The sequence below is a fragment of the Gasterosteus aculeatus genome, chromosome 2 (assembly GCF_964276395.1).
Source record: "Gasterosteus aculeatus chromosome 2, fGasAcu3.hap1.1, whole genome shotgun sequence".
Taxonomy (NCBI): domain Eukaryota; kingdom Metazoa; phylum Chordata; class Actinopteri; order Perciformes; family Gasterosteidae; genus Gasterosteus; species Gasterosteus aculeatus.
The window spans coordinates 11231332-11250159 of NC_135689.1; the positions used below are offsets into that span (position 1 = coordinate 11231332).

General features: G+C 43.4%; 1 protein-coding gene across 2 annotated transcripts; it reads left to right on the forward strand.

Annotated features, from left to right (window-relative positions):
* Nucleotides 1-9549: 9549 nt before the first annotated feature.
* On the forward strand, nucleotides 9550-18765 carry LOC120829111 (voltage-dependent L-type calcium channel subunit beta-4). Of its 2 annotated transcripts, none has more exons than XM_040192950.2 (14): nucleotides 9550-9686; nucleotides 12744-12863; nucleotides 13055-13177; nucleotides 13289-13410; nucleotides 13910-13962; nucleotides 14281-14300; nucleotides 14499-14579; nucleotides 16776-16834; nucleotides 17053-17153; nucleotides 17284-17435; nucleotides 17584-17679; nucleotides 17817-17987; nucleotides 18069-18116; nucleotides 18231-18765. In XM_040192950.2, exons 1-13 carry the CDS (start codon nucleotides 9642-9644, stop codon nucleotides 18096-18098), a joined length of 1173 nt encoding a protein of 390 aa, XP_040048884.1. In that variant the 5' UTR covers nucleotides 9550-9641; the 3' UTR covers nucleotides 18099-18116; nucleotides 18231-18765. The 2 variants fall into 2 exon arrangements, with proteins under 2 accessions (XP_040048884.1, XP_040048885.1); XM_040192951.2 differs by having other exon boundaries at nucleotides 18192-18305.
* Nucleotides 18766-18828: the final 63 nt, after the last annotated feature.

Below are 18828 nucleotides of genomic sequence, written 5' to 3' on the forward strand. Positions count from 1 at the left end.
GCGCGAGAGTGCCTCCTCCTGCGCGAGTCACATTCACGCATTCGCTTCGTAGATTTGTTATTTTTTCCCCGCATTTTCAAATAATCAAACAGTGCCACCCGAATTAAAACACTTAACGCAAATAAGAATTATTATTATTTTATATTTTTAAGTGGCGTCAAGCGCTATAAAACTTTAGCGGTGCAAACTGCACATCCAGCATAACAGCACCATCTAGTGGAGAGAGTGTGTAATCACGGCGAAGTCAAACTGAACCCAATCAATCATTAGATGCGGTAGTTACAACAATAAAACAATAAAGCGGCTAAATAGAGTCTCTCATTTGATGGCTACAACCACCTAGAAATCACATGGTCAAGTGTAATCTATAAACCAGTTAGGCAACACTGGTGTTGACACAGAACCAAATGTTGACTTTTCACCCTTTATAAATACACACCCTGGAAGATCCGTGTGCGGCTTTGTTGTGTATGTTTTATATAGTCCGTTTTTATCGTTTAATCCAAAATACACAAATACCTTGTCTGTAAAGTTGTTCGTTTAAGTCGAAAGTAATAAAACATTTCAATTTAAGTTAGTTTAATTTATTGTTGTCTAAATCCTAAAACAAAAATCCAAGAGAATCAATCTTAAATAATTATCCGATTTTTCTTTTCGAAGAGCATCACAAAGCAAGTAATGCTAGTACGAATACTTCAAAATAATGTCCAAGGCAAAAGAATGATAATATGATACATTCAATTTTTGTTTACTGTCATGCAAGCGCACCAGGGTAACATCAGAAGAAAAATAAATGAATGTAAAATGTAATGTGAGCATCAGTAGTTGACTACATGCAGTTTAATATATGTATCAATGTAAACAGCAGTGATCCCATTTGCAATACAGTTTGCGATAAAGTATAATCGAAGTTATTTGCACAGCAGAGTAAATTACAAATATATTTAATGCTGATTAATTACTCTGAATAATCTGTTTTATGTATTTGGTTAATGTTACATTAGTGTAATCTAATTAAGTAACAATTAAAAAAGCAAAAAAAGCAAAAACAGGTTTAATTGGTTCTCTTTCCTTCTTTGCCATGTTACCTGTCTTCTGACCTCTCAGATGAGTTGTGGGCAAATGCAGACTATGACATTTTTTCCACCTTAAAAACAACCTCACACGAGTATGTCCCACTTTGGCACCAACACCTTTCACAGTGAAAAGAACCAGCGAGCTGCAGAAAAGGACATTTATCAGCAGTGCTAAGATTTGAGTGCACTGCTGCACACTGCTGACAGCAACAAATGACTGTTTGATGTAATAAGAAGACATTGATAGACGTTTCTAACATGTATTTAATGTATCTTAAATACAGTTTAATCATCATATGTTTCTCAATTAATTGTCTGTGGAGCAAATATTCACTTTATGAATAGGACAAATTTGAGTTTTAGCACTCTAGCATTTGGATTTTGTTTGAGGGTTGTTCACGTTGACCAATATTTGAAGGACCTAAGAGTTATGAAGCAAGCATTGGAATGAAATCGAAACTCTTTGTTGGCGTCAATAATGGTCTAACAGGTTTTCTGGTTAAATACATGTTGTGAAGGAAAACCTTTCAAAATAATATTTAAATATGGAAAATAATATCATAATCCTGAACACAATGCGTATAACTCTAACTCTAACTTATATAACTTATCTTACCAGTTCCACAAATGTCCCAACAGAAAAAATAGAGGAATAAATCAAATACTAAAAAATATTAATATTAAAAACCATAAAGTTTAACATTTCCTAATTTAATGAAGATGATTCTGTCTTTATGTTAGTCCTTAACAACATAAAAGACACCATTTGGATCAATGGATAATAGACATTTAAGAACTAACAAGGGGTGCACTGTGTCTCCAAACTCTGCGGTCACGGTGACTTTTCCATCTTAAGTAAACATGGTTGAATCACTCGCTTCATGCTGCCTATTGGGAACAATTTCAACCGCTTCTTCATGACGTGTTGGTGACAGTTTTCATCCCCCAACTTAACCACTTCAATCTGACACGAAGCCAGCTAATTATCTTTTGGTAAGTCACAAGTAAATATTACTCATAACCCCAAATATGTTGTTTGTTAATGTTTCGTTCTGTGGTTTATTTGTATAAACTAAATATTAACAGATCATTGAAAATGTTTAGCTCTTTTGTAATTGTGAGAAGCTCTGACTCACCAAAGGATAATAGTGTCACACTGTTTTCTGTTAAAGCAAAACAGACATAAAACTGGTACACAACATCGGATTTGTAAGAGCTGGAAAATAAAATAAAGTACATTATTGTTTTTTTTTTCTTGTGACTGACTCACAGTTTGTCTGCTGGTTATAACACACATAACTCTGATTGACTGTCTGGTTGTAGGATTGATTCTGAAATCTGCTTTTACTCTTTTGGGGAGAATAATTGTTCATGCTAAAAGTAAAGCAAATCCTGCGAAACTGCTCAAAAGCATCAAAACGTAAACCACAAAGTGCATCCACTTAAAACACAGTCCTAAATAAAGATACATGGACATTGTAATAATAAAAATGAGTTTTAAGGAGAATGCACTTAAAGTGTGTTGTGTATGTGCAGCAGTGTTAACAGCTTGAAATATAGTTACTGCAGTCGTTGTATTCAGTTATCGTAAGAATAGTCAGTTGTGCAAAAGTCTGAATATAAAACAATAGTCATTGAGGTGGACTGTTGTATTTAATCTGCTCGGTTGGACCAGCAGTCGGCGCCATTTGTCATCAAGCTTTTCAACATTCCTTCTCTTTGTGGGATGACCAAATACTTTATAATCTCTCTGTTCACCATATTTAACCAGGCAGTAAACCTTGGGGAGATAATCGCTTACTCAAAATACAAACAGACATTTCTCGGGTCAGTGTGAAATGTGACGGTCTTGCATAATTAATCCTGTGGCTTTGCAGAGAATCCCGTTACCTGCGGATGTCCCCGAGCAACTCCAGCGTCTCTCCGCCTAACGAGCTGGGTTTGTTTCAAATCTCGTCGGCGGTCGAGGTGTTTAACGAACGAATGAGAAGATGGGCCCTGAGACTAAAACCCACGCGCCGCATGGCCCTTCAGACATACACCGATCATTAAACAAGGCAGGCTGACCTCACTCGTTCACCTCGAAGCAAGGCAGGACAGATGAGCTGCAGTGGGATTTCAGATGTGTATGGTAAACATTTGGAATAAAAAATAAAACAATTGTTCAGTTAGAACAGATGCATCATGCAGCTCTGTGGGACTGTCCATGCAGAAGCCTGGACAGTCCTATAATTATAATACAAGAGTATTATAACAGAAATGATTCCAGATATGCAACAGAATCAGTTGCGTGATTGAAAACATGTTATAATGGTCATCATTTTGCACATGAACACTGTGAGGTAAAACAGATGTTATTTACATCTTAATGAGTCAGCATCAGCAACAATGAATTCCTTAACAATCAGCACATGTTACCTGCATGCTTATGAGGCTTACTTTGCTCTCAGTTATATTGTTACTCTACCTATATTGTTCTCAGTTTGCAACACGTATAAAAATGAATATTTACTTGTCTGAAGTGAAAACAATGCCAATGTAAAGAAAGCAGTTAAATACTTATACTTACTTGAATGTTTGGTAAAAAACAAACATTAAAGATGGAATTTAGATTTGTACTGGCCTCAAAATGCTTGTACATGATATTAGTAAGGGTGAGTAGAAAACAGAGAATTTATATGAAGATATGGAAGATATAAATGGAGAGAACAATACTATATATATATATATATTTTTTTTTTTCCATAATGAACACAGATTGCTGAAGGTAACAAATTGTGGCCCACCTGTGAGATAATTCGTCATCCAGGACCCCTTTGGGGCGTCCATCTGCACTTCCGTATTCTTGTTTCCCTCCCAGAGAGTTTGGATGCGTTGAAGGTGGTTGAAAAGTCAAAGCACGTGATGTAGACGGTGCTGCTGGCCTCATCCAACTTTAGTGCGTGTCTGGTCGGCAAACTGCAGGTCGAGTCATTCTCTCTGCACATGATTCATCACCATGTGTGCTTAAACGTCTCTCCAGTTGAGTGTTGGAGCAGGTTTAAACATCTACTCAGCTAATCACTGAGGTATGGGTCGCTTTTCTGTACAACGATTTTGAAAGTGCTGGCAATGAAAATCTTGTCTAATAAGTTAGAAAGTACATTCAAGCGAATTTCGATTTTGCATCAGACAAAACCAAATCAGAAGACTGGAGGTTGGTGTATTTGGCACAATTCCATTCTTTCAACAGTTTGCTAATTCAATTTGTGTTGACGCATATCACGCTGTCCGACCGTCACCTGGTCAGATATTACATAATGTGCACGTATGTGTGCATCATCAGTGCAAAAATACACTCTGTGCAAAGCCGCACGGTGACACTATCACTTACTTCAGCGTCTGTTTGCCTCCTCCCTGCTCTGTGAGTGCGCCCTTCAAACAGGGATCAGGTCTGTGTTGAATCAAGTGCTGTTCCTGCATGTCTGAACCCATCAAGTACTGTACCAACTCATGAGAGGACTTGGCAAGAGCCAGGTGTCATCTACCTCCACTCAAAAATCAAAACGCAGCATCCCTTGTACCTTAAAATAGCCCCTCATCCATAATGCACCAGCTGTAGCTCTGCCCACAGAAGCGCTTCTCATGGGACAACAAACTGACAGACATCTGCACTCAATGCAAGGGTGCAGCTCCTGGAGCTGTTCTCTCTCCGCCCTTCTTGCCTGTCTCGCGCTCAGCGCAATGCACTGTGGAGTTTAACTTTCAAACCTTCATTCGTTCATGTTTTATTCACATGTGCTGCATGCAGAAGCCAAATGACTCTCTCTCTCTCTCTCTCTCTCGCTCTCTCTCTCTCCTTCTTTTTCTTTCCCCCAACTATTTGCTGCAACCCTTCCTATGAATTATGAATCTCAGCTTTGCAGGGAATTTTCATATCAGCCACATTTATGGTTTTATGGTGTCATACGGCTCAGTCTAAGATGCATGTTGTGGATCTACACTCAATCTTATGCACAACTTTTCTTCTCTGAAATTCATTCGTCTTCCCTTGAAATGTGTAGTTGGTTGGAAAAGTTTTAATAAAAAAAAGTTTTAAAAATGTGCATCCGTACACATCCATGGCACATTCGGTACACTGAGCAGGTGTCAGAGAACCGGCAGCCATGACGTCTACCAAACCCACGCGGTGAACAGAGGGCTACACCGGGGACACATTCGCATGTCAAAAAGAGAAAACTTACATGTCTCACATATCCGCCACCAGATTTTCTCCAGTCTCTAAACTTTTGGCTTTTTGACAAGTTGAAATCCTTAGTGGCAGAAGTAACAATGTGACAGGACTGCAGAATCCTCACTTTCTTCTTTGAGATTGTGTTTGAACATGGCTGAAGACATCAGCGTCCACGATATATGATATGTTACTTCCAATCAAGGGAAATAAAACCATAAACAATCACAATATTCCAGACAACAGAGAGCTTCCAACAGCTCCAACATGACATTGACTCCGTGCACAAAGATTTTCCATAAATCGATTGTTCCCTGTCTTTGACTGTCATGCACTGACATCTTTTGAGATTTCAAATTGTTGCAGGCCATAACCTTCACCTGCCATCAGTGAATGACCTCACTGATGTGCTGGTGGCATAATGGATGGAAATGCAAATTTCTGCAGCCAAGTTCCAAAGTAGCGTCGAAGCCTTCCGTGAATAGTCGAGGCGCCGTGGGATTGTCGGACACTTTGGAAATAGATCAATGTTATAATCGGCTTGTTAAATTCAGGCGTCCAGATACATTTTGAGCTTCTGGATCTGATAGTGTGTCATGATTTTGCATCACAAAAGCATTGAGAAGAGATTAGAGTACAATCCCATCCAGCATAACAGGACCTCGTAATCTTGTTTGCCACAGCGGCAGTCGCGTCGTGACGGCGTCCCGAATGGACTCAGGAGGCGGCTGCGATACATGTCCCATTGGACAGACGAGGTAGAGATGAAGGTTAGAGAGGGGAGCAGCAGGGAGGGTGGGAAGGATGATATGCAGAGCAGAGAGAGCCTCACTGACGTAGCAAAGGGAGAGTGGTGGAGAATAAGAGAGAGAGGGGAGGAGGTGGGGGGGGGGTTGTAGAGAGAGGGAGAGGGACAGACTGATCACAAGCACGCTACAGTACACTTCAGTGTTACCCAAGAGAGCGAGCACACCATGACCGACTAGCAGAGGGAACGGAGAAGAGAGACGGGGAGTGGGCTCTCCAACCTCCAACCGAGTAAGTACACCGCCATCTCGTCTGCATCTCATCTCTGCTGCAAACGGCACAGATGGCCGAGATAAACCGGCTTTTGTCAGGAATATCTGATCAGATGATTAATAAAAAAAGACACAGGTTTGCATTGAAGAAACATGAAAGCCTTTCAACTCCGCTACGGGAATTTGGATTTAAAGTTTGAGAAATGCGAGTTCATGTATGCGGCTGTCAAAGTGAGGCCCGGCTACATTTTCATTCACATTTGGGGCATTTTGAACAAATTTGATGTACAGCAGAAAATGGTATTCATTGCAGTTGTGTGACAGAGGAGCCGTTGTGGGATGCTGTGGGCGTACTTGCAGGCGTTCATGCCTTCTCTGTTGGTGGGGGGAAGGAGTGCATTTGGGACCGCTAGGTTTCCTGTGTGGGGTCAATTAAATACTGCATGAGACAGAGCACTAAAAGCCTATCCCGTGAGTGGAGTGCTTTCTGTTTGTGTGCGTGCGTGCGTGCATGTGTGTGTGTGTGTGTTGGGGTCGGCGCATCAGCGTGCGATTCCTTGATTAAATTTGATGAGCCAGCAATGTTTAGAGGGCCAACGATCCCAGTTGAGCTTCTGTTTGAGTTCCTTTTTTGAAAAAACTGCCTTTGTATTATGTTTAATTTAAAGATTTATTTAGAACATTTATTCATAGTTAAAAAATATTTGTATTTTTGATAAAAAAGAAAAGAAAGGGTGCTGTTTTTAAGACGTAAAGCTGGAATACGTGAACATTTTATATGGAAAACTCTGACATTCCCTCAGCCAAGACTCACCAATTAGGCCCGTGTGAAACTTAAATCAGGTCAGCATCTAACAAACATCTGATTGAATAAAGGATGCAGCAGCGCTGTGCCATTGTGAGCTGTACTGGGGGTACACAGCTTTATGTGGGTTAGCTCCAGCCTCTCTTTACTTTGAAGCAGTTTGTTGAAGTCAGGTTGAGGGATCCCTGGGGGGGGGCAAGTGAACAGTGGGGAGTCCTCCTTCCCCGGCATCCTTACACCAGTAACTTATTAAACCTCCATACTGTGTGCTGTCACTGGGTGGACGCGGCGTGTTAGGTGAGAAATCAGTTCTTTGTTTGAAACGCTTTGGATGTATTTATTTACATGCTGCCAGAGGGCCCATTACAGTCATGGAGACAGTATCCAAAGGTAACATTAGAGCAGAAGGAGGGTGGAGCTGCTCGGGACAGGATGGAGTATCAATCTGGGCGGCTCTCCTATTGATCCGTTCCGCCCTACTCTGGTTGCACTTGCTCCGGATGATCCACCTCTCCCTCTAATGCTGCCTCAGCTCCCACTTCACACAGGCCAGGCGACTGCAAAGCTTCTGCGCTGAAAGGTGCCGATTTGTTGAGGAACTCTTCAACACGGCTCTGAGGTGCCATTATGTTCCCACTTGGTGCAGAGCGTGGTAGCACTGGGCGGGGGGGGGGGGGGGATGCGCTGCGCTGCTCAGCAAGAGAACAAATAGCAGAACCAGTCTTATCTGATCTTTAATCATAAATGTAAAATACATTTGGCCGGCGTTACATTTCATTGCCTAGATTAGATTGTACATTTGTTAAACAAAAGTAATATCAGCACAAAAGCTCGTCTTTTCTGTCAGTAATTGTTTGTAAAAAAAAAAGCTCTGTTTCTCTTTAATGTTCCACATTTCCCTGGATTGCGAAGGCCTGTATATACTTTATAGGAAAGGGCTAAAAAAAGAAACATTATGAAGTACACCTGCATCCCGTTACCAGGAGGATTGAACAGCGGCAGATGTAATATCCTGTTACTGAGAGCATACTGCTGCAGACAAACCTCAGTGGCCGGCTGTTCTCTGTATAGGATCTTAGTTCACATTCAGATGGGCTTTATGGCATCAGTGAATATAGCTGAGCCCGTCTCAAATCTGCTTTGCTCCTTCTTGAGGGAATCCATCAAAACTCAGTGAACTTTGACAATCCTGCACTATCCTCTCCCCAATGCCGATCCCAGTCTGTGATGTGAGGAGGGGAAAGAAAGGAGAGCTAAATTTAGACCCACTGAACGAGCAAAATGAATAAATAAGATTGTTTTGTTAATCTCTGGTCCCATCGTTCTAATGCAGTGGCTGTCTTCCTGTATCTGTATTTTTCTTTTTTGTACCTCCGTTTTATACACGCTCTTTCTCCTTTTCCCCTTGTCTATATCACCTTTGCGTTTCTCCAATGATGAAAGTAGTTGTCCTATCTTCTCGGCTGCACAGGCATCCAAGAATGGTAGCTGCTCTGACTCAGATAACGTGTGTGTGTGTGTGCATGTGTTTTTATGCTTGCTTCATTTCACTTAAAAAAAAACACGTAGAAAAATAGCTCAGAGACATTTCTTTGCTGAAAAGCCCTGATGGAGTGCACTTCATTCCTCAGCAGCCAAAGTTGAATGCGGGTGAGACAGTGGAGGGCTGCCAGCATAATGAACGCTAAAGTAGGGTCCTCAGTGCCTGAAGCAACCTGGAGGGAGAAGACGTGCCGGAACCTGACTGGCCGGGAACGACAACTGTTGTCTCCCCCCAGCGGAGACCTGCTCCGCCGGCTGATTAGGACATCTGATGGACTCTAGATGGCTGCTTGCTGACTCACCGCTGCATTTCTGGTCCGTCGGCTCATGCATCACCTTCCTGTTAGGAGGATGGTGCAGACAGGCGGGCACAGCCCTTCATTTTCTCCGTCCATGTCCTCTCCTTCTGTCTCGCGGCTCCTTGGCTAACTTCACAGCCTTTTGGTAGCAGTCACCCATAAAGCTTAAAGAGAGATGGCAGTGGAAGGAGAATTACAGACTCAGTTGTCTTTAGAAGTTCTATCTGGGCCAGTGAAAAATGATGCTGTGCAGTCGGAGCATAAGCGCCGGACCAGCCTGGCTGATTTTATGTCACGTTTTTCAGGCTCTGTTAAAGCAGAACATGAGAGGAGAGGACGGAAAAGGAGAGGAGAGGAGAGGAGAGGAGAGGAGAGGAGAGGAGAGGAGAGGAGAGGAGAGGGGAGGGGAGGGGAGGAAAGAAAAGCTCATTTTCTTGCATGGATGCTGGCTCAAAGCTGAAGAAACCCATTGAACTGTACCGGTATGCCCGCCTGCACACACCCGTGCTGCAGTCAGTGCATCAATTTTGTATAGGAAATGGCTGTTGGAGGCATCGCAGCAACGTCAGCTGTGAAACACTTAGACTGAGCGCGCCTCCCTCTCTCTCCATCCTGTAACCACGAGCTGAGGGGAGGAGGGCTCTGCTTTTTCTGTGCAATGGGGGAGAAGAGAGCGCTGGCAGCAGAAACATGTCAGCCTCCGACTCCAGCGCTAAAGGACTCATCTGTAACAAGGTACGCTGCTGATGCTCCCCTCTTTGTTTAATCACTCTGCATGCCAACTCAGTCCCTTCATTCATGAGTCCCACCCTCCCTGTCTGTCTCCTCGGAGACATCCTTCTTCTATTTTTCTCTTCCCCTCCGGTCTCACTCTTGTCTCGGCAGAAGTACATTCCTGTTCACTCACTTTGCTGCTCTCTTCTCCTCCCTTGTCCCTTCTTCTCTGGACATGTGGCACAGCAAACACACGGTTTGTCTTTCTGTCTCTACTCGCTGTGGGCTACTTTACAGCTTTACATTGAACTTGTACCTCCCTGGGAAGCGCATCTGTTGAATGTTATGGATTTCTTGTGTCTTGTTGTGAAGTCATCCTACTACTTACCGACCAGCACAGCTTTGCAGGGATTTACTGTGTGTGCAACCACAAATAACAATTTCTTTCTTGAAAGAATAAAGCCCTTAAAAACTTGCAGTCAGCATATCCATCATATTTCTGATGTTGTCGTTTCAGTCTCAGTTCGGTTCTATAGGAAAATTCTCACAGTTTCCTCATTTTGTCTTTTCAGAAAACACATGTATTAATTCATAAGTAGCTCTCTCGTTGACATCGTGTCAGCTTTACTAATGAGTAGTCATTCTACAATCACTACACATTTACACTGTGGTTCAGTGGAGAGCAGGTTCGTCCTCCAATCAGAGGATCGGCAGTTCGATCTGTTAGCAGGTTGATGCATAACCCCAAATGGCTCCTGATGTGTGAATGGTATGAACGCTACGATGTGCAGATGGCACCATGTACGCCGTCCTGTCATGAATGATGACATGCAGTGTTAAAGCGCTTTGAGTGGTCGGAGGACTAACTAGCCATTAGATTAAAGCACCACCTTTTCTCTCGCTCAGCCTTATGAAATAGTGCTAATAGTGCTAGTGGGGTGACAGGGAGCGACGTAGTGTCATCCATACAGTACAATATGTGTCCATCAATGCCTACACTGCTGTCAGAGTGGAGGCTGTGCTTTGTAGCTTTGTAAAGATGTTATTTTTAATATCGGACTCTTTCCATCTGCAATTGAAACGCAGCAGCAAAAAGACAGACACAAAGAAAATCCGAGAATTTTGCACTATTGAGGCTAGTTGGGTGATTCAATTGGCATGCAATGTTACAGTGAGCAAAGCGCTGTGATGCTGAAACAAAGGACTTGGGGTCTGGACAGTAACAAAGGCAGAGATTGGCACTCCTGTGCTTTCAAGTTTAAAGGAATGGGTTTTTAGTTTTCTCTTATTGGTCTTTTTTGTTATCTAATCAGGAATGCACATTTTGGTCCATCAAATTCAAATCAAAATGTGCAACATTGAAGCAGTGCGTTCAGTAAACAGTAGGTGAAGACAGCGTATATATATTTTGCGCTAAAGAGAGAGTTCCGTGTGCTTTAATTAGCTTTGCTTTCATCCTCTGGCAGCCTTTAGTATTTGAATGAAATCCACAAACTCTGCGCCGAATTCAGCCCAAAAAGTGGCATGGGAAAAAGCGAAGGAGGGATTGAAGTGGTTGGCAGGAGTGAAGAGACAGGTAGGGAGGAAAGGTATGAGGAGGCTGACGTGGTTGAGCTATATTTATCTTATGTGGGTGCTCCTGTCTGGTACGCGAGTCGGCTTCCAGCTCCGCACGCAGCCGGGACTGACGGAGTGAGAGGGAAGATTTAGTGAGGCGATCTTTGTCAGAGTTTTTTCAGCAGTTGGCTGGTTGGAAGTTTTATATGTTTATTCGTGAGGTAAGCAGGAGCTTCTTTGTTTTTTTCCATGGCAGTGATCCATAGATAGGACACATGCTGCAGCTGCTGTTGTTGTGTTCAAGTCATTCATCTTTCTGTTATTTGATGATTGCGAGTAAGAGTTGTGCTACGTGCCAATAACCCTTTTTTTTAAATAAAAACATCAATAAAAAATAAAACAAAAACCCCAATAGTGTGAAATAGTAGGTGTATTAAAGGAGCCCTAATTAGAGTCCTTTTATTTTGCTTCGCCGTTTAACGTAAACGCTCCATTTGCTTATTCTAAAAATCGGACACACCATTTGTAGAATGACATAAAAAACGGTTAGAAATCAGATGATGAGCCAGAGGAACATGAGTAATTGTTGTAAAAACGCCATTAATTTAATTCAAGTCAGCTTCATTTAAATCCGGTGATTTCTGTACAAGGACACACCTTTTCCATTTTTTACCCTGTTGATCAGCACAACACTTTTAAGCCACAAGGTAAAGTAATATTTTGTCTTTGAAAGTCCTGTAAATGTTGGACCCGTCCACCTCACAACCTACCCGGGATAAGTAACCTTTGTCATTATTTAATGCTACGTCACTGCCTCTGACAGTTGTATAGTCACATAGATATGTTTCATTTGTGTCTCCAAGACTAAAAGAATCCTAATTGACTTTCCATTTGAATTTTGTTTTAAATAAATTACATCATCAATAGAAGTATGATACTCAAACAAATTCAGAACACTAAATTGACTCAAAACAAAAAATTCAAATTGATTCATTTTGTGGCACAACTCATACATCATTTTATGATACAGACCTGGGTTAAAGAAAAAAAGGAAGGGAAGAGGGATTTTGTGGTGTCATACTGTATAATCAGTACTCTCTTTTTTCTGGATTTCTTCACCTGGCTCAGTGGGTAAACAGACCACAAGTACTGTTCTTTTTGTTGGTGTTGTTGAACTACTCACACTCACGTTCCCCTGAGACGGCTGCTTTGGAAAGCAGCAGGAACTTACCGGTCATTGCTAGTGAGATCACACTACTATCATCACGTCTTCAGGAAACGACGGGCAGGTTCGGAGACAGGTTGAATGAGATAAAAGACATGGGAGACACACAGGGAGACGTAGGTTATCCGTTCACAGCTCCATCAGAGGTACTTTTGCATTTGCTCTACCATGAGTGATTCTAAGCAAGTAGCAACAGCTGCTGCAAGCTATTAGTAACGGTGTTGTGGTGGATTTATGTCCCCTCTGCCTGCACTGCAACAGTTATTTCTCTCCTCTCCTGTCTTGCTTTCTTGCAGGGTTCAGCCGATTCCTGCACTAGTCGACCCTCGGATTCCGACCTGTCCCTGGAGGAGGACCAGGAGGCGTCTCGGCGTGAAGCCGAGCGCCAGGCTCAGCTACAGCTAGAGAGAGCCAAGGTGAGAAATGTCACCGCCCGTCGTTAAATTCACCTTCAGTTCCCGAGGAGCCGTTTTTAAGCAGCTGAGTCATGTAAAAACTCAGAGGTGGTTTTAAATACATCAATTTAATATATATTGAATATATTGAAGGCAATGATACTATTCCCGTATGTAATTTGAATATTTGTACCCTTTTTGTCTGTTAACAGTCCAAACCGGTAGCATTTGCAGTGAAAACCAATGTGAGCTACTGTGGGGCCCTTGATGAAGATTGTCCAGTCCAAGGTGCTGCTATTAACTTTGAAACAAAAGACTTCCTGCACATAAAAGAGGTGAGAGGCCTTCTGCGTTAACGGCGTGTTACATGCAAGAGTTTTATTATTCAACTTGATCCACACATTTTGCAGCCTGAGATGTAAAAGGTGTATTTTACTCTGATGCAGAAATACAACAATGACTGGTGGATTGGTCGGCTGGTGAAGGAAGGGGCAGACATCACTTTTATCCCGAGCCCAGTCAAACTGGAAGCCATGAGGATCAAACAAGAGCAGAAAGCAGCAGCAAGGTCAGAGGTCACACAGCTCTGATCGATCTCCGGCCGATTCCCGTTGTCCTCTGGGCACCCTGAGGTGTGCCCACCCTCACAGGCTTTACTGACGTCACACTAAAGAGAGAGAGATATGCCAGCCTATTCACCCATGTACCATTCCCTTGGTTGACCTTCTTGTTGTTTTTTACATCTGCGGCTTTCACTGTAACCTTGAGATTCACTAAACGTTGCTATGAATTGTGAGTCCAGCCCTCAAGGACTATGCAGAAATGTGTATCTCAATCAAAGATATTGGGATTGGTCCACTGTTATCACTCCTCTACTTGGCTCTGTATCCGTCTTTCTGTCTCTCGGTGTTTGCCCTGATTCCACCAGCTCACTGTCTCACACGCTCCACGATTTTCCTTTTGTTGACGTAACTACTGTGTTGCTCTATTTGGGAAAGTTGTTCTTTCTAAATTGCCTCCTGAGGGGATTCTCGCATAACGAAGCTTTGCATTATGTTGCTCCACAGGAAAGGAGGGAACGCTTCATCTGGAGGCTGGAGATCCACCCCGCCATCTGCAGGTAAGTGGGACTGCAGGAGACCGCTGCTGTGTCTGCCTGCTCGGCATCACATGGTCAGATTTACATACGCGGTTACTCCTGGGATGAAAGGTTCACTTTTAGAACAAATGTGTGTCTTTGACTTTGGCAACAGAGTTTGTTAGTTTCGCTCCAAAATGTACTTTTTTGAATGTAACTCCATCTTTCTTCAGTCCAGCATATAATGCATGTTTGTTAGTATACTCTTTGTAAGCCCCGAGACTGAAATATTTTCTCCTAAAACAATTTTTGCCATAAATTAGCTTCCATCCTTAATCTTTGTTTTGTTTATTCTGAAAGCCAAACAGAAGCCGAAACAGGTATGTTTTCCATCGGGCTTCCGCCTTATTAATTATTCAAGAACAACCTCATTTACACTGCTGCACTTGATGCATTGCACGGCTCTGCAGATGCAGAGCAGCCACTAGCTGCAAGTGAGCTCAATGCATTGGTTACTTGACTAAATGAATGTCAGCGTGTGGTGTGTGAAGCCTGTCCGTGCTTGTGGCATTGTGCAGACGGAACTTGTTCCTCCGTATGATGTGGTCCCTTCGATGCGCCCGGTGGTGCTGGTGGGGCCTTCGCTGAAAGGATACGAGGTGAGAAAACCTTTAAAACTACTTTTCCGTTTGGTTCTGCTTATTCACTTGTGTTTGGATTAATTACATTGGGTTTGTTGAAAATGGAGCAGCTGCTTTGGACCATATTTTTTTTCTCTTTTCATGTGATTCACAGTCTCTGAACGGAATTCCAAACATCTGGAGCTTGTAATATTCCGAATATGGGTATTTTCTTACTGTAGGTTGATTCATGCTGCTGAATTGTTTACTTTTTCTCTGTATGCTTGTGTTTTAGCATCGGCTCAAGGGATGTCTACGTGGCTCGGTCAGCCCTCCAATTTGGTTGAGATTGAAATATCTCATAGATTATTATTATTATTATTATAGATTGATGAAATGCCATGAAATGTTTTACAAACATCTATGATGACATCAAGTACTGACTTACGTCATCCATAACTTACTTTCTTGTGCCGCCAAGAGATTGACGTTAATTGCAGGTGAAGTGAAAAGCCTATACGTTAAAAGAGTTTTGAATTTGGGACACACAGTTGTGTTTCCTCGAGGGCTTCGCTCCAGGGAAAACACCCGGTCCAGATTTAAATGTGTCTAGCACTTTGGTTTATGACAAATACCCTCAACTTTGATGTTATCCTTTAGTTCAAAGCACTACTGTGAATATGAACGTCCGCATAGAGCCACTACCGTGTAGTTTGTTTTTATTGTTATTAAGACAAATAAGCAGTTTCAACATATTACTTCATCCAGTGGTGATTTAAGATAAGATAAGGTATTTACCATTATTTAAATCCGTCCATTTAAATAGTTTGATTACTATTCTCTTTTTTGGTCTTTCATTTTTTTTAGTCTCTGGTACTTTAATCTGAAGTGTGTATTCTGGTCCAGCGTGGACCCGTCTGGTTTGATCTAAAAGGAATCACTCTCACCTCCATTATCCCGTTAACACTGATACTAAACACCGCAGTAACATCCTAATGAAATTATAACACACAGCAGGAATCTCAGATCCATTTCGAGCGACGCAGGACAGCCGGCACACCCTCTCACGACAGCTACCGTCTGTGATAGTCTCCTGAACTCTCTGCAACACAAGCGAGATGAGAGGAATGAAAACACCTCGCTGCTTAACTCAATCAATCTAACAATGTGTCAATTTCGAGTGAACCCGCGGATGAATATGCTGAAATGTGAGGCGTGTAATTGAACGTGATGTCTCTGTGCTTCAACATTTTAGCTCGGCCTCGCTCTCTCCTCCATGACTGCGCCGGCTGTGTGTCGAGCCCTTTGCTTTGTGTGTGTGTGTGTGTGTGTGTGTGTGTGTGAAATATTCATGCATCGCTCTGGTGATGTGCTTTGGGGAAGCTCCAGTGGTAAACGCCATGCTGCCTCTCTCCCTTTCTCTTCCACTGACGTTCTCTTTCTCTCTGCTTTTCCTCTCTTGTGCATAGTATTATCCACGGTTCTCCCCCCCGTCGTTGCTGTGCCCACATTTCTCTGTCACATCATGGACACTCCTGTACACTTTGTCTTGGAGGACATACATTTTTCAGGACTGTTTGAAAATAAACTGTCGCCCCTCACTTCCTCACAGAAGCACACTCTCTTCCTCCCCATGTCATCCTCAGATATCTCTTACCCATTAAGTGGAGAACTATAACCTCTGAAATATAATATTCCCCCCTAAAGAGGATAAACATGTAAGGCACTGTGAATATGCTAATTGTTTTGTTTCAAATGGGAAAACGTGTCTCTTACTTCATCTGTGAGTTCATTCCCCCCAGAATGAACTCACAGATGAAGTAAGAGACACGTTTTCCCATGAGCGAAGTTTCAACAACACACTGTAAATAACATTTAAATAAGAAAATTCTCTCCATCTCCAGTGTTGCCAGTGGAACCCCAATTGAAAAGACTTCCGTTCTGCCAGTTAAGAGAGTTTTGCATTGGGTTTGTCGTAGAGTAATTTAGATTTGTGTGAGCTGAAACCGCTCACATCTCTCGCCAGCTGGGAACCTTTAACATGCACAAATACAACGTTACCTTATAGATCAGAAGAAATCAACGTGAGATACCATCCAGATGATCCTGAAAGCAGCCTTGTAGTGTGGCTGGGAGATAAATACAAGCATTACTGTTGGGCTAATTGCGTGTCCGTTGGTATATATTTCATAATAGTCTCATTTAACTCTCCCTTCTTCCTTATCCGTCTCGTAGGTAACAGACATGATGCAGAAAGCCTTGTTTGACTTCCTAAAGCACAGATTTGATGGCAGGTACGTTAGTCCGTGTTACTCTTCCACAGCTGCAGCTCAGTGTACAGTAACACTGTGGCCGAGCAACAGCGCTCTTCACGGGATCCTGCCTGTCACCTCTCATGGTCGATAGGACACATGGTGATGAGGGTTTATTTTTGGAAGAGTGTACAAGTTCGTGTCATCTTCTGGGACGGAGCAGTTTGTGGACGTGATGTGATTAGACGCTTCGTCTTTAGGATCTCCATTACGCGGGTGACTGCTGATCTATCGCTGGCGAAGCGCTCGGTGCTGAACAAGAAGGCCATAATGGAGAGATCCAACACGCGCTCCAGTCTGGGTGAGAGGGAGAAAAGTTGTCTCTGATCTAGTGTTGCTAAATAAAGATTAATACCCGCTAAGAATAGATGCGTTTGTACTTGGGTGAGGGATCTCATACGACGGCCTGTCTTTCTTTGGTTTGTTGGCAGCGGAGGTCCAGAGTGAGATAGAGAGGATCTTTGAGCTGGCCAAGTCCCTCCAGCTGGTCGTCCTGGATGCAGACACCATCAATCACCCAGCACAGCTCCTCAAAACCTCTCTGGCTCCCATCATTGTCTACGTCAAAGTCTCCTCACCTAAAGTAGGGCACCCCTTCAACTACATATACATTTATTTTTAGGTGTTTTTGTGGTTGTTGAATATTATCAATGTCTATGACCACGCAGCTAAAACACGTTTAAAAAATTTTCTACGGTTTTTACCGTCTTCATTTCTTGCCCATTTCACAGGTTCTTCAGAGGCTGATCAAATCTCGAGGGAAGTCACAAAGCAAACACCTCAATGTCCAGATGATGGCAGGAGACAAGCTGGCACAGTGTCCACCTGTATGTCACTCTGCCTCTGGAAACTCAAAACAAATGAATTAGAGTTAAAGTCCTCAGAAAAGGACAGTTGCAAAAAAAGATTTGACGTTCATGCAGTGGCTTTCTCATCGCCCATATTCCTGTTTTTGGCTCTTCAGGAGATGTTTGATGTCATCCTGGATGAGAATCAGCTGGAGGATGCATGTGAGCATCTGGCTGAGTACCTGGACATTTACTGGCGAGCTACTCATCTCCCCTGTTCTGCCCCTGTTAACCCCTTACTGGACCAAAGTGAGGTCACCCCACCCTCAGCTAACTCCAGCCAACAAGTGAGACAGACACACAACTGCTGCTTTTCATTCATACGTTGGCTGCATTATTGATCGCAATCTTTTTGGTCTTTTCTTTAGTTTTCTGAGACTCAAGAGTTGATAGAATGATCACTACCACGGACAAAGGTGAGATAGATTCACGTTTTATCTTCAATATTCTATTGAGCTTTACTCTTCTTTTTCTCCACTCATGTCTGGTAGTGTTTCTTGTCTTGAAATGCCCCCCCTGCTCCACTGCAGGAAGCCCCTCGTCCGGAAGACAAGAAGGTCAAAGAGCACAGGGACCAGGGCGCCACCAGGGGGCAGCAGTAGCCCTCAGCACCTTCTCTGGCCACACCTGGCCGGCGAAGAGAACACGAGCAGAGCACCTCCAAGGAGAGAAAGAGCAAGGGGCTGGTGAGCTGGAGGAAGAGGAGACACAAAACAGGGAGAGGAGCAGGAGGGAGGAGGAGGAGGAGGAGGAGGAGGAAGATTCAAGAGAGGAGCCTGCACCTCACTGCTGCCCCCTCGGGAAAGAGCTCCCTGCTCCCACCACCGTGCGACAACTCAGGGCCGCTTTCTACAGCTACACTTCTTACTGGTAACAAAAACCAGTGCAGCAGTGCAGTCCTGCACGCCAACCCCCCGCTCCCCCCATCCTCCCCCCTCCCCCTCCCTCCCTCCCACCCTGACCTCGTTCCCAACTCCTCCGTGCTTTCACACTGGAAGTCACATTTCTCACCCTGGAGAGCTGAGTTGGCCCATGTGTGATCAGACCCCCCCACCCCCCCCCCCCCCCCCCCACCCCCCAACCCCCCTTCCTCCTCCCTCCCCACCCAGAGGAGGCAGTCCCAGACAC

Bases quoted from the DNA above. Each gene is read 5' to 3' on its own strand.
- LOC120829111 (XM_040192950.2), top strand. From the start codon at position 9,642: ATGTCAGCCTCCGACTCCAGCGCTAAAGGACTCATCTGTAACAAG. The intron at 9,687-12,743 runs GTACGCTGCTGA...GCTTTCTTGCAG, and splicing joins AAGGACTCATCTGTAACAAG to GGTTCAGCCGATTCCTGCAC. The intron at 14,301-14,498 runs GTATGTTTTCCA...GGCATTGTGCAG, and splicing joins CCAAACAGAAGCCGAAACAG to ACGGAACTTGTTCCTCCGTA.